This window comes from Vipera berus (assembly GCF_964194415.1).
Source record: "Vipera berus genome assembly, chromosome: 2".
NCBI classification, from domain to species: Eukaryota; Metazoa; Chordata; class Lepidosauria; order Squamata; family Viperidae; genus Vipera; species Vipera berus.
The window spans coordinates 97,208,345-97,223,103 of record NC_138203.1 but is presented as its reverse complement, the minus strand read 5'-3'; the positions used below and the strand labels follow the sequence as shown (position 1 = coordinate 97,223,103).

The 14,759-nt window shown below is 39.3% G+C and overlaps 1 protein-coding gene across 1 annotated transcript in view; it reads left to right on the top strand.

The window, feature by feature from the left end:
- The window catches only part of PDE6B (phosphodiesterase 6B), a gene marked incomplete at both ends in the record, with an annotated part of 36,539 nt that extends 23,013 nt beyond the window's left edge, over positions 1-13,526 (top strand). Inside the window, 8 exons of the mRNA XM_081318908.1 lie at positions 1,540-1,627; positions 3,096-3,196; positions 4,617-4,724; positions 6,313-6,376; positions 6,959-7,033; positions 10,473-10,556; positions 12,972-13,125; positions 13,522-13,526. Coding sequence (XP_081175034.1) covers positions 1,540-1,627; positions 3,096-3,196; positions 4,617-4,724; positions 6,313-6,376; positions 6,959-7,033; positions 10,473-10,556; positions 12,972-13,125; positions 13,522-13,526 — 679 coding nt within the window. The remainder of the gene's footprint in view (positions 1-1,539; positions 1,628-3,095; positions 3,197-4,616; positions 4,725-6,312; positions 6,377-6,958; positions 7,034-10,472; positions 10,557-12,971; positions 13,126-13,521) is intronic.
- Between the last annotated feature and the right edge of the window lie 1,233 nt (positions 13,527-14,759).

Below are 14,759 nucleotides of genomic sequence, written 5' to 3'. Positions count from 1 at the left end.
CAATACCAGTAAAAGTATGCACAATGATAAAGCCAAGGTCTAGTCTTTTTCATGGTGGACTTACCTTTGTAGCAAAGGAGTATATGAAATCATTCTCACTTTACTTTTCCTTGAGATCACTAGGCAGCATACAATACAGGGTCTCATTCAGTGAATATTTTTATTTTCTGAAAGGCATTCTGGGAAACAGAGATGGTGCTGAAGGAGGATGGGGTGAACAATGTTTTGCTTGGCAGCCTTCTGGCTTTCAACTTAAAAGAAGAGGCAGAAATCTTCTGATGCAGGTGTTTCAGATACCTTAAACCAGGGGTCTTCAAACTTGGCAACTTTAAGACTTGTGGACCTCAACTCCCAGAATTCCTCAGCCAGCCAAGTTTGAAGACCCATGCCTTAAACCCTCTGGGCACATGTTGCCAACAGCTACCACAGGGCTCTTCAAACTTGGCTCTTTTATGACTTGTGGACTTCAACTCCCAGAATTCCTCAGCCAGGCATGCTGGCTGAGGAATTATGGGAGTTGAAGTCCACAAGTCATAAAAGGGCCAGGTTTGAAGACCCCTGAGCTACCAGATGTGGGATGCAATAATCCAAAGGATACGTGGATGGCATCAAAGGGTTTCCTAAATCTTTTTGAGGTCTTCAGATTTTGCAAATCTGCATTGCTCTAATTTCTGATGGCTTATAACCTCCATAAATAAAACTTCAAAAACTGCCATTTTTAAAGATGGAAGCCACCCTCATATTAATTTATCATTCCTTGACTAAGGAATTATACAGAAAAAGAAATGATGCAGTAGATGATTAGTTATGCAGTGGTGAAGTATATACTTCTAAAGTATAAAGGTTCCCCCACACATGTGTGCTAGTCGTTTCCAACTCTAGCGGCCGGTGCTCATCTCCGTTTCAAAGCCGAAGAGCCAGCCTTGTCCGAGGACGTCTCCGTGGTCATGTGGCTGGCATGACCGGACGCCAAAGGCGCACGGAACGCTGTTACCTTCCCACCGGAGTGGTCCCTATTTTTCTACTTGCATTTTTATGTGCTTTCGAACTGCTAGGTTGGCAGAAGCTGGGACAAGTAACAGGCGCTCAATCTGTTATGGGGCACTCGGGATTCGACCCGCCAAACTGCCGACCTTCTGATCGACAAGCTCAGCATCCTAACCCACTGAGCCACCTGACATTTAAATATCTGCCTGTTGGTTTTGTTGCTTAGAATTTTACATATGATATTCTTATCGTGTCAATTTTGTGTCGTTTGCATGTTTTTTTTTAATTTTAAACTGCCTTGTAAACTGCCTTGGAATCAATGAAGCATAACAAAATGTATTATAAAATAGTTATAGTGATATATCACAAGTCAAGAAAATCAACTTTTTAGTAAGAGCTTTCATCATCAAAGATTACAGCAATGTCTGGTTGCTGTTCTTGGCACTTCCAGTTCCAAAGCAATTATTTACAAGCTTGAGGATAGAAATAAAGAAGTATTTGGCATTCTCATAATTATTCCATTCTTTAATCTTCCCTCGTGTTTGCTAACAGATCTCAAAATCCCTTAGCAAAACTTCATGGCTCATCCATTCTAGAGAGACACCATTTGGAATTTGGCAAATTTCTGCTCTCAGAAGAGGTGGGTGACCAATATTTTAAACTGCAGAAGTAATTTGGTGGATCCATATTTGGTTTTTTTTGAAACTGTGGTTGGTAATAGACACAACTCAAATTTTGATTGGGATTAATAATTGTCTTAAAACTAGAGATCGCAATGCATCTATTAACCCTTTTTCCTTCTCAGATTTGTTCTCAAATTGCACAGCCTGCCTTGGGATTGCATTTAACTTCCATGTTAATATACAGTCAGTAGAAAATAAAATTGACGCATTAACAGTTCAACAACTACTTAGGTTCAGTTAATCATTTATCAGATGGTTCAAGGCATACACACACTCTTAACATTAATTGATCATTTAAGCCAGTTAATTGGGAATTTACGCTAGAGCACTCTACAGTATTTCAAAATTTAGATTGTCGGTATTGAAATTAAAAATGAGGGCCTTTCTATGCAAGGACCACTTTGAAAGCAGCATTTCAAGCTGATAAAAGTGAAGAAAATTACCTTGAGATAGGAGATGAGAGTGAAACTGATGGCAAACTGGTGGAAGTGTCCTGAGGAACAAAAGGCATCAGCCAGCTTCAAAATGAAGTCTGCAAAACATTTGGAGAATAACCAGAAACATACCTACCCATTTAAGAAATAATTTATCTGAATAAAACACCAGTAAAAACCTCCTGCTCAATAGTTACAGAGTTAAGATCAATTGGTGGAAAAACAGAAATTGGGGAGATTGGGTAGGGAAAGTTGAGTATCAGAATATGATCCACCTTGTTCTTCTTTATGTTCTTTCCAAATGATGAAGATGTTTAGTTGCATTTTTTAATATATCTTAGCAGACAGCAGAACAGAGGTCATTGAACACAAGCCTGGTAAAATCAGTTCAGCACTAATCTGATCACTTCCCACTGGCTTCTGGAAAATTTTTCATTGGCTTCTGGAAAACCATCAGCAGAAACCCATTATGGGGTGTGAGATATAACAGAATAGAATAGAATAGAACCAGAACCAGAACCAAAACCAGGAACAGAACAGAATAGAACCAGAACCAGAAACAGAAACAGAACAGAACAGAACAGAACAGAACAGAACAGAATAGAATAACAGAGTTGGAAGGGACCTTGGAGGTCTTCTAAACTAATCCAATCACCTGCTCAGACAGGAAAATGTATACTGAGCCAGGAGATGGAGTCAAAAGAGGAATCAGTCTAGAGTCATTAGTACCCACAAATGATCTAAGTCCAACCCTTCTTGGATTCTGTTAACCCTTATCTAGTGCCAAAAGAGTGCTATTAGTTGATTAGATTCCTGTTGCATAGGAATAAGCAATAAGTCATTTCAATCGGAACTTAACATGGAGCCTTTGTCTTTTGTGCCCGATAACTAGATGTTGAAGAAAGATACCATTAGGAAAAGTTAGAGGGACCCAATATGATGCCTGGCAGGATCAATCTTCCAATCTGATTTATGTTTTTCTCCCCTTTAGTCCCTGAACATTTACCAGAATCTCAACAGGAGGCAGTATGAACATGTAAATCACTTAATGGATATTGCCATTATAGCCACTGATTTAGCACTGTATTTCAAGTAAGTTAATCATTTATCAATTGCTACAGAGAACCCAAATGTTGACACAGTTCTTCAGAATATCGCTACATTTTGAATAAAACAATACAAATAGGGGGGGGGGAAGTAAAGTGGTTTCAGTCATTTAAAATTTTTTTGATCTGTGATAGTTAGGTTCTGCTCAATAAAACACGGGCAGGAGTGAGAGGATCTGGAGTATAATTTGGAGACGAAAATAAGCCCCACAGTGTTAGATTGCTGTTGAATTTACCCATTGTTACCTTCCTTTCCACAAGGGCTAGGCCAGGGGTAGGCAAGCCAGGGCTTAGGAATTCTGGGAGTTGAAGTCCACGAGTCATAAAAGAGCCAAGGTTGCCTATCCCTGGGCTAGGCACTCAAATGGCAGATTTCATGTCGATTGTCTTTTCGTTTATCCCCCCAGTGTCCTGTGCTTTGGGTAAGGCTGAGAAAGTGACTGGCTAAAAGTCACCCAGTTAGCTTTCATGGCCAAGGATACTTCTCTGATCTTAATCCAACACCTTAATCACTACATCACACTGTGGTGTTTTCTACATACAGTACAGACTATAGCAGACGTCAAACACAAGGCCCGGGGGCCAGATCCGGCCCGCGAAGTGGTTTCATGTGGCCCATGAAGCCATCCTGGAAACAGTGAGGGAACGGCCCCCACTGCCTAGGCCCTGGCCCAGAGACCCTCCTTCTGCCAGAGACCCTCAGATCTGTCCCACTCCTGCCCAGGCCCCCATAGGCACCCTTGATGTGAACGATGTAGAGCTGGCCATGCCCACCCAGTAGGCCATATGCACTCTAGCCACGCCCACCCAGTAGGCCACGCCCACCCAGGCCATACCCACTCGGCCCCCTAAGGGCAACCTCAATGCTGATGTGGCCCTCAATGAAATTGAATTTGACACCCCTGGACTATAGCTTCATTGTGTTGGGGAAAGTCAAGCTATGGTTGGATTTGGTTTATTCTCCCAGAATAGCATTAGCTTGTATATATTAATAAAGACCCTGATTTCTTGACACAAAGGCAATATTTTGTTGTCTTTGGGTCTATAAAACGTTCAAGGGTGTATTCAGACATTTATGCAGCTTAAGCATTAAGGAACAGGAAGTTGCTTATATTTCAGCAAATTCTGATTTACACTTTCAATATGAAGGCTAATCCAATGGACCATCTATATATACAAGGGAGTTTTTTGTTTGATTTATAATAGGTAATGCAGCGGGTGTTGTTGTTGAATCTATATTAAAATGAAGTGGGTCCAAGAGGATGGTCTCTTCCTGGATTATCTAGGACTTGTGCTTATACTGTTGGGTTACTAAGAAATTACCCTGAATTTTGATGATACTCAAGCTACAAAAAAGGATTGATTTTTCTTCTTTGTTTGCTGCCTGCAATCTGTTTTTTTTAAAGAAAGAGAACAATGTTTCAGAAAATTGTTGAAGAGTCAAAGACCTACCAAGATCAGAAAAAGTGGGTTGAATATTTGTCTCTGGAAACCACAAAGAAAGAGATTATTATGTAAGTGATCTCTTTTTAAAAAGCTAAATATATAAATGTCAACAATTAAAAACACAAAATGGTACCGTATATCATCTCAGGTTAAATATTAGAACTAAACCAGGTGTAAATTGCTGTCATAACCTGAGGACTATCTATATGCAGTATATTTACATAGGCATGTATGCATGTATATGTGTATGCACGTTAGATCTTTTTTGTAAAAAATGGCTATCAGGTTAGAACAGGGGTGTCAAACGGCCGGCCCACGAGCCAGGCATGTTACATGGAAGCCGTGCCCACCCCATTGCCAATGTCACGTGATGCTGCGAGTTTGACATGTCTTGGTTAGAACATAGATTATTTGAGAGACTTGTTGGGACTTAAGATATGGAATTATTGATGTTAAGTTTTCAGTGTTCTCTCTAGGAGGGATTACTCTCAGTGCAGACATAAACTATAGTCATTTAAGCCACTTGGATTGGATGAGAATATTCTAACAGCTGCCTTTTGGAACTAACCCTCTCAGTATTGCTGTAAATTAAAATATAATAGACATAAAGCCTTAAAGAATGTGGACAATTTGGCCCAAAGCTACTTGGAGGTTAGACACAAATGCATGCATACTTATCATCAGCAATAAATGGGAAGACACAATTTTGCCCAATCCTTTCTAAGACTTATACATGTAGGACTATGATTTGAACACTGGGTCATGGGAAGAAAATATATTGACATATCAAGATGTTACTTTTGATTCCAACTAATTTAAGAAAACATAATTCAAAGTAAAACAATGTGGGCACTTTGATGCTGAACCCTGATGGAAATAGCTAAGCCTTCTAGAGCTGTTTCTTTTTCTTCTCTACTAGATAGCTTTCTCCCAAGGCACATTTCTCTATTTCTCAATGGGTGTTCTGTACCAGCCTACTACCGGCCCTGCAGAAAAGGCAGGGACAACCCCTTTACAAAAAGGCAAGAGGCTGGAACTAAGCCTGCCAAATTTATTGACACAAAACAGAGCAAACAGAGCAAAACCAAAACACGAACCATGAAACAGGAGCTATTCAAACGGTTGCCTTCAGCAAACCAGCCCTCCCACACATTCCCCTTTTAAACAGTTCAAGGCGTGGCTTCTCTCTGCCTCCTTCCGAGGTGCCCCATTGCCTTCCTCTGTTTACTCCTGATTGACTGCCTCCTGTGTCGGGCGTCCTTGAACAGGGCCAGCTGTGGGTCATCTTCATCCACGCTGTCAGGCTCACACAGCTGGGTCTGCGTAGTGACCAGATGAGAGGGGCCTGGCTGAGGGCTCTGCAAAGCCTCAGGGCTGTCCTCTGCAGGCTCTCCAAACCCCTCCTCCTCCTCCTCCTCCTCCTCTGAATCGTCCGACCCAACTGCCGAACCCACAGGCTGACCCTGAATCACAACAATGGGTTCCTTTTGAATCAGGTCTTCCTGGTATCCTTGTAAGGATTTGCATGTATCTGCCTTGGAGGGCCACTTGGAAATGCTTTGGTGCAATAGTTTTGCTACTTGAGAGAACGTGAATGGACAGAGAAGCACACATTCCTTCATTCTGTTTTTCCTTCTGGCTTCTTCTTCTTTACAGGGCTATGATGATGACCGCCTGTGATTTATCTGCTATAGCAAAACCCTGGGAAGTCCAGAGTAAGGTCAGGTGCCTTTCACTCAGTACCCTTTCTTCAAAGGTTAAGAGCAATTTGTGGATTGTGCATTTTCCCTACCATAGGGGTGGAGCGTTGATCTTACAGTATAAAGAAAAGGCTGGATCCTGCCCCAATAAGACAATATCAACTTTACATTGTGATTGTTTTTTTCTTTATCAGTTTGGTTTTCCCAACTTTCACTTGTAGTTTTTCATATAATGGAGAAATTCCATCGACACAATTTACAACCAGTCTAATATCTCTATTTAACAAGTCAGATATGAAAAAGTATTGTCTTCCAGAGATTTGGGTGTTTTTTTTACAGGTAATAGCGACAGGTTGTGTTTAAGAAGGCTATTAAGTGATGCTCTACACATTTTAGAGTTTTAAAACCTCATTGACCTCAATGACTTTGTGAGTTTATACCTTGGAAACAACAAGGTGGCAGAGGAGCACTCAAACACATAGAATGCTTCCAAGTGTGGGAACTGATAATGATAAGATGATTTTATAGCTGCTACAATGACAAAATAACAAGAGTTGTGAAATGTGAATGCCAACATCATAAAAGTTTGTTTCCATGTACAGGTGGCATTACTTGTAGCAGCTGAATTCTGGGAACAGGGAGATCTGGAAATTTCGGTACTTCAACAACAGCCGATTGTAAGTTCATTAAAAAAATAATCAGTGAGTTGCTTTCTCCCTTCTTCTGTTTTTTTCCCTCTAGTAACTTTTCTACTCTTAGAAAGTGAAAGCCTGTACTTTCGGCAGCCCTCCTTTCCAATGTCCTTCCAGCAGGAGGAAAAAGCCAGTTAGCCCAGTTCTGATCTATTGGGCATCAGCACTGCAAGACTTGCAAAATAACAGCCTTGCTTAGAACATAGGCAGGACAAGAAGCAATGGATGGAAACCCAAAATGCTTTTTCATGAGTCAACTGGACTTTCTTGTTTTTCTTTGAAGATGTTTCACTTCTCATCCAAGAAGCTAAAGAAGCTTCTTGGATGAGAAGTAAAATGTCTTCAAAGAAAAACAAGGAAGTCCAGTTGCCTCATAAAAAAGCATCTTTGGAACAACTATGACCCGGATGACTGAGAATCTCCATAGACATTTAGCAATGCAATGGATGGAAATTAATCAAGGAGACAAGCAACCTAGAACTAGGGAGAGATTTCCTGACAATTAGAACAACTTGCCTCCAGAAGTTGTGGGTGCTCCAACACTGAAGGTTTTTAAGAAGTGATTGGACAACAATTTGTCTGAAATGGTATAGGCTTAAGCAGGGGATTGGATTAGAAGACCTCCAAGGTCAACTCTGTTATTCAGTTATATAGTAGAAGCTAGTTTGGAACCTTTCCAGGTGAAACAGTAGTTTCACCCCATTTCGAGGTCAAAGAGAGATAAAGATGAAAAAAGGGCTTGTCTTTGGGATCTATGGGAGTGAGTTTGGGTATGGTTTCCTATAAGGAATTACTTAGATTGGAAGGGAATGATTGGCAACTTAAATCATTAGAGAAGTTAAGACCAAAAAAAAAATAAGTTACTCTTGGTTTCAATATACCCAATTGAAAGCTAGGTGGAAGTTAGATCAAAAGGTTGGCATCACAATTACAGATCAAAATTTAGTAAAACAAATTAGAGACTTAAATTGTGCACATATAAAGAGGATATATAATGTTTTAATTGAATTGGACTCGGAAATGGAATTAGTTAAAGATTGTATGATAAAGTGGGCACAAAATATTCAGGAACCAATTTCACTGGATACTTGGGAGATAATTTGGGTCAGAAATGTTAAATTTACTCAGGCTCAAAACTTAAGAGAAAATTTTTATAAAATGTTTTATAGATGGCATTTGGATCCCAAGAAGTTGTCTAATATGTATCCTAATTTGCAGTCTAAATGTTGGAGATGTGGTAGTTTAGAAGCCACCTATTTTCATATGTGGTGGACTTGTAGAAATATAAAAGCTTTTTGGATTAAAATTTGGTGGAACATTCAAAAGATTTTTAAGAGGAAGATAAAGTTTTCTCCACAATTGTTTTTATTGGGTATTGTTGTAGATTGTGATGTTAAAGAAACTAATTTGATGTTGAATATGATAACAGCAGCACGGTTACTGGTGGGACAATATTGGAAGGATAGCTTGCCTACTATAGAAGAATGGGTGTTTAAAGTTTCGAATCTTGCAGAAATGTGTAAGATTTCTCCTTATTTGAAAGATCATTCACAGGAAAGATATATTTCAGTTTGGAGGAGATGGATAGATTATATTCAGAATAAATATGGGACTAAAAAGTTCCATTTAGCTTATGAGTAGATTTTAGAGGGATATTGCTATCTTAGTGTTAGTACTTTGTATGTATCTATGTTAAAGGGGAGTTAAAGCACATTATGAATTTGGTTAATTGTATATTATGGATAATTCTTATTTAGAATATGATTATTATAACTGTAATCCTGTATTTAGCTCTGGGAAGTGGGGGGGGAAGTGGGGTGGTTTGGGTTGGGGGGGATTTGGGGATATATTGTAAAATCTTGTTTCTGTAAAACAAGAGAAAAAAAAAAAGAGAGAGAGAGAGAGAGAGAGAGAGAGAGAGAGAGAGAGAGAGAGAGAGAGAGAGAGAGAGAGAGAGAAATGTTTTTCCTCCTTTTCCATGGGAGTAAATAATACCCATTCATGTGAGAATAAACTTGACCATGATGAGCTCGTTTTCCCCCCCAAGACTGATTATTTTCTTCCTCTATTTTGCTGATTCAGAATCATTGTCTTTGTCCCATTGTCTTTGTAGGGGTCTTCAAACGTGGCCCTTTTATGACTTCTGGACTTCAATCCCAGAATTCCTCAGCCAGTTGAAGTCCACAAGTCATAAAAGGGCCAAGTTTGAAGACCCCTGCACTAAACTTATGAGGCTCATACAGGTAGTTGTTGATTTACAACAGTTCGTTTAGTGGCTGTTTGAAGTTACAACAGCACTGAAAAAAGTGACATGATCATTTTTCACACTTACAACCATGGCATCATCCCCGTGGTCATATGATCAAAATTCAGATGCTTGGCAACTGATTCATATTTATGACGGTTGCAGCATCCCAGGGTCACGTGAACAGCTTTTGTAATCTTCTGACAAGCAAAGTCAATGGGGAAGACAGTGTCAGAATAATGTTTGAAACATTCCATTTATGAATATGATATAAATGGATTCTGACAGTCCGCTCTCCTTAGAAAAAAGATGTGTCCATCTGTAGGGGAAGAAAAGAAAAGAGAAGAAAGAAAAACATATGTAAATGTTAACTCGGTATGTTCGGATATTCTGTATGAAATCTCTTAAGCAGCTTTGGTGCTTTAATGTGGTGTTTGCTGATGTCTAATGTCAGGACCCACCCCAAACCACGTCTTAGGAAGACAAAATTCTTGGAGTCAAATCTATTCCAAAAAGAATCTTTACTATGACATGCTTGGTTGTAGGAAATGAGACAGGACTTAATATTATCCCACGAAGTAAACCCTTATAAAGAGTTCCCGGTTTAACTCCCCTTAGCCCCATTTGGTCAGTCCCCCATCCTTTCTCTCGTATCATCCATCTCGTGGGAAAAAGGAATTTAGGACCCTTCATGTTTATTGCTCTCTTCCGTGACAAAAGCCAGATGCTAGCCCCCCCCCTTTTGTTTCCCCAGTTCAAAAGGCTTCTCCTTTCCTTTGAAATGCCTAATACCGGTTCAATACACATCTATTCTCTTCTCTTCGGGAGATGGCAGAATCCATGGAATAATGTTTGAAACATTCCATTTATGAATATGATATAAATGGATTCTGACAGACAGAATCACTTAAGAACCGTGTTACTAATTTAACAACTGCAATGATTCACTTAACAGCTGTGGTAAGAGAGGTCATAAAATGAGGTAAAACTCACTTAACAAATGTCTCACTTACCCACAGAAGTTTTGGCCTCAGTTGTGGTTGTTGTCAAGGGCTACCTGTACGAATAGCGTGCTTTAAACCCCAAGGTTTCTTGGCAACATTATAATTCAGACTTAAAAAATCTGTTTCTTAAGAGGATTTAATGAGCGTGCCTACAACCATTGCTATTATTTCCTAGCCTATGATGGACAGAAGAAAAGCTGCTGAGCTCCCCAAACTTCAAGTTGGTTTCATTGACTTTGTGTGCACATTTGTATACAAGGTAAGCAGATTAATGATATGATCTAGAAGGTCCGGGAACCTTTATTAAGTCCAAGTCACTGTACGAAACCTCTTGCCCTCTAGGTGATCTGGATTTCATCTCCCCTCACTTTCAGGAAATATAAGCAATAGCAAGGGATTAGCAGTGGTTAGAATGCAATACTGCTGGCTGCTTCGGTTGACTGTTGGCTGCCAGTAGTTTGGCGGTTTGATCCTGACCGGCTCAAGGTTGACCCAGCCTTCCATCCTTCCGAGGTCCATAAAATGAGGACCCAGATTGTTGGCAGGCAATACGCTGACTCTGTAAAACGCTTGGAGAGGGCTATAAAGCATTGTGAAGCAGCATATAAGTCTAAGTGCTAGTGCTATTATAAAAATTGTAATCCAAACCATCTGGATGGCATGGTGTATACCCGGTTGAGGCAGATATTTTTTTATCACCAACAACATCTCTCCTTATAGCACCTTAGTACAAATCGTTTGGGAGTTAAGAAGCCAGATTTCCACTTCCTTTTCTGTTTTTTTGTTCAGGAGCTAGCTTTCTTTTGTTGTTGTTCACTATTTTTAAACCGAGAATCTAGAGTTGCACCCCAGGATTTTCTGAGTTTTCTGTTCTCTCCAGTGGGATATTGGAAATATATATATATATAAATTGGTTGAACTTTCTCAGTCAACAAGACAGCTCTCCAAAACCAAACAGAATCGATGATCTAGGTATGAGAGCGTGTGGTTTTGTTTCCTGTTTGTATATAACAGCTATGGGACAAAAATATCTCCCCAAAAAACTATACTCCCATAAAAAGTGGAAGCTGTTATATACAAACAGGAAACAAACCCACACTCTCTCATACCTAGATGGGTGATGAACTGTCTTCAGTCAAGCAGAGAATTTCAGAGAACACCAAGAATTCTACCTTACGTATATATCTTTATTTTATATTGTTTGATATTGCATAATTGAACTTGCAAATGATTTGTATTATTAGGTGAGGAAGGCAACCGACCTAGCTGTTGTTTTGAGACGCTTGAGAAAAATGCTTTTGCAATCTTGAAAATGTCTATCTATGCTCTATGTGGGGCAAGACAGCATTCACTCCTTCCTTCCTAATATATCTCGTCTTCCAAAGACGTTCCGATGTTATTCTTGGTTGAAAGTATTGTGAATGAATAGATAGTAGAGTTAGGTTAGAATTTCCAGTGACTACAATAAATAAGCAAATCATCAAGCAAAACAGAAAGATGTCAGATTTATTTCCAATTAAAGGTTTTACTTCTTAAAGATACCCTTCTCTTTTCTTGAAGCAAATTATGCTTTTAACCTTAGGTAACATCTTTGCTGTGTAACTAATGCTTAATGCAGTTAATAAAAAAGGGGTAGTTGAAATGACCAGGAAATGGAACTAGCTTTCCAAATCAAAATGTAAAAAAGATGTTGAGACTCTAGAAAGAGCGCAGAGAAGAGTAACAAAGATGATCAGGGGACTGGAGGCTAAAAGATATGAAGAAGTGTTGCTGGAATTGGGTATCTCTAGTTTAATGAAGAGAAGGGTGAGGGGTGACATGATAGTAGTGTTCCAATATCTCAGGAGAAGAGGGAGCCAAGCTATTGTCCAAAGCTCCTGAGGGCAGGACAAGAAGCAATGGGTAGAAACTAATCAAGGAGACAAACAACCTAGAACTAAGGAGAAATTTCCTGACAGTTAGAACAATTAATCAGTGGAACCACCTGCCTCCAGAAGTTGTGAATGCTCCAACACTGGTAGTTTTTAAAAAGAGATTGGACAACCATTTGTCTGAAATGATATAGGGTTTCCTGCCTGAGCAGGGGGTTGGAGTAGATGACCTCCTTCAGACTTTATAGGAAGAGAATGGCTGCAGCAATTGAGTTCAAAAGAGCTGTACAGGTATCTTCAACTTAAAGACATTTATTTAGTGACTGTTCTGAGTTTAAACAGCACGGGAAAAAGAGACTTATAACTGTCATTCACACTTAAAATTGTTGCAGCATCCCCACAGTCACGTGATCAAAATTTGGACACTTGTCAACTGGCATGTGTTTATGATGGTTGCAGTATCACGGGGTCAAGTGATCACTTTTTGTGACCTTCTGGCAAGCAAACACAATGTAGAAACCAGATTTACTTAACGACTGTGTTACTAACTTAATAATCGCAGTGTTTCACTTAGCAACTTTGGCAAGAAAAGGCTGTAAAATGGATCAAAACTCACTCAACAACTGTCTTGCTTAGCAACAGAAATTTTGAGCTCACTTGTGGCCATAAATTGAAGACTATCTGTAACAAGGGGATATTACAATGGCTGGTAAAGGCTACAAAGACTGCAGGAGGCTCAGGTTTGCCAAAGGACTTGGAGATCATAAATTTGGGATCCATCATCCTTTCGTTTGCTCATGTAGGAATTTTCACAGTTCCACCCTGAAATTCTGCCGATGTATGAAAGACTACTCAACAATCGCAAAGAGTGGAAAGCTCTGGCAGACGTGTATGAAGCAAAGATGGCAGCCTTGCAGGAAGAACAGAAGAAGGACCAAAATACAGATGCTCCTAAAGGTTAGAAAAGGAATGGAACCTAGGATCTCTAATATTCTTTCTCCTTCCAGCCACTGGCTTTAAATAATCTGACCTGAATAGTGTGAGAGCGAGCTGATTCTGATAAAACATATTAAAATATCAAAACATCCTATGTACAGGAGGGGGGTTAATTTATTTTGCTATGGTTAACAGGAGAGGTTCCTTCAAAATTGGAGACTAATTTATGACCCCAATTGCTCAATGAAGACATGATATGACTTATGATTTATAAACAAATTGCTTATATACAGATTGAGTATGAATAAATTTCAGTGAAATATGGTCATCCTCTATTGAAATTGTCATGTAAAACTTAACTGTGTATTACTTATGGCATTTCCTTTTTTTAACTTTTTCTTTGTTCTTTGTTTAAAGAATAAAGCAATAAGAACAAAATCAATAGCAGGAATTAGGTTTAGAGCACAGCTAGGAATTTCTCTAGAAGTACAAGTTTAGTCATGCCCTTTCATCCACCCTCATCTATATTAATTTTATAAACTTACCTCCTTTCTGTCAACAGAATTCTTCCTTTCTAGCAATTCCAAAATCCAATCGATTTTGACTTTCCCCTCAGTTCAGTTAGCTTCTTTTTCATGTCCTAAAATTAAAACAGTGCCTGGCATGCAAACATTAAGCAGATGGTTCTTCATAGTCATTTTTTTAAATTGACAGCCATTGAAATCCTCAGCTAATCACTGTTCTTTTCTTTTGCAGCACCAATGGCCAATGGAGGACCTGTTACCACATCTTCAACTTGTTGTATTATTTAGGTCAACACTTAACAGTGCAAGATTACAATAAGTCAAGATTACTTAAGGTCTGTTTGACATATACAGTATACAACATCAGAACTAGATTTGCCACATGTACAGATGAGCAAGAGTCATAGCAACATGGATCTAGAGAATCAAATGTGTATTTTCAAATGCAAACTCTGCATTTATCTGTCCCCTTGAAAAACTTCAAGATATATAGCTAAATAGCTGAAGATGCCATTATATGTTCGAAAGTTGTCCTGGGACATGACATGCAGATACGTGTGTGAGCTATATGAACATTCTGTATCACTGCCACCTATGGTATTTTGTGGCTATATTATTAGAAATCTAGAATAAACTGCTTCTCAAGACTGGTTTATAAAATCACAAGGCCCATCATGGCTGAAGTAGTTTGAAAGTAAGCAGGCTCACAACAAAGCTTTGGAAAACCTAAGGTGCTCTCAATAGGTCGCTACAATGAATTATTCCACAGCAGTATATACAAAGGAGAGGCTAATCTATAGATAGGATACCATCAGCCACCAAAGGGGAAAAATGAAGTCTATCTCCACGCAAATCACTGGGGAAGTGACCCACTAGGACCACAAATCCTGCATCTGCAAGACATTAAGTTACAATCCTTCTTTCATATGTACAGTAGAGGATCTAAAGCCTCAAATCTGGCATTGGACATTAGCCTTTACCTGTTTGAATAGAACAGTCCCTTCTTGTATTGAAAGCAGCAAATCCCAGCTTAAAGACACACACACACAAATCTGAGGCTTCCTGTCAGATCCAAAGCAATAATTTGTTATGAGCAGTTTCTGCTTATAGACCAAACAAACACTAAAACAT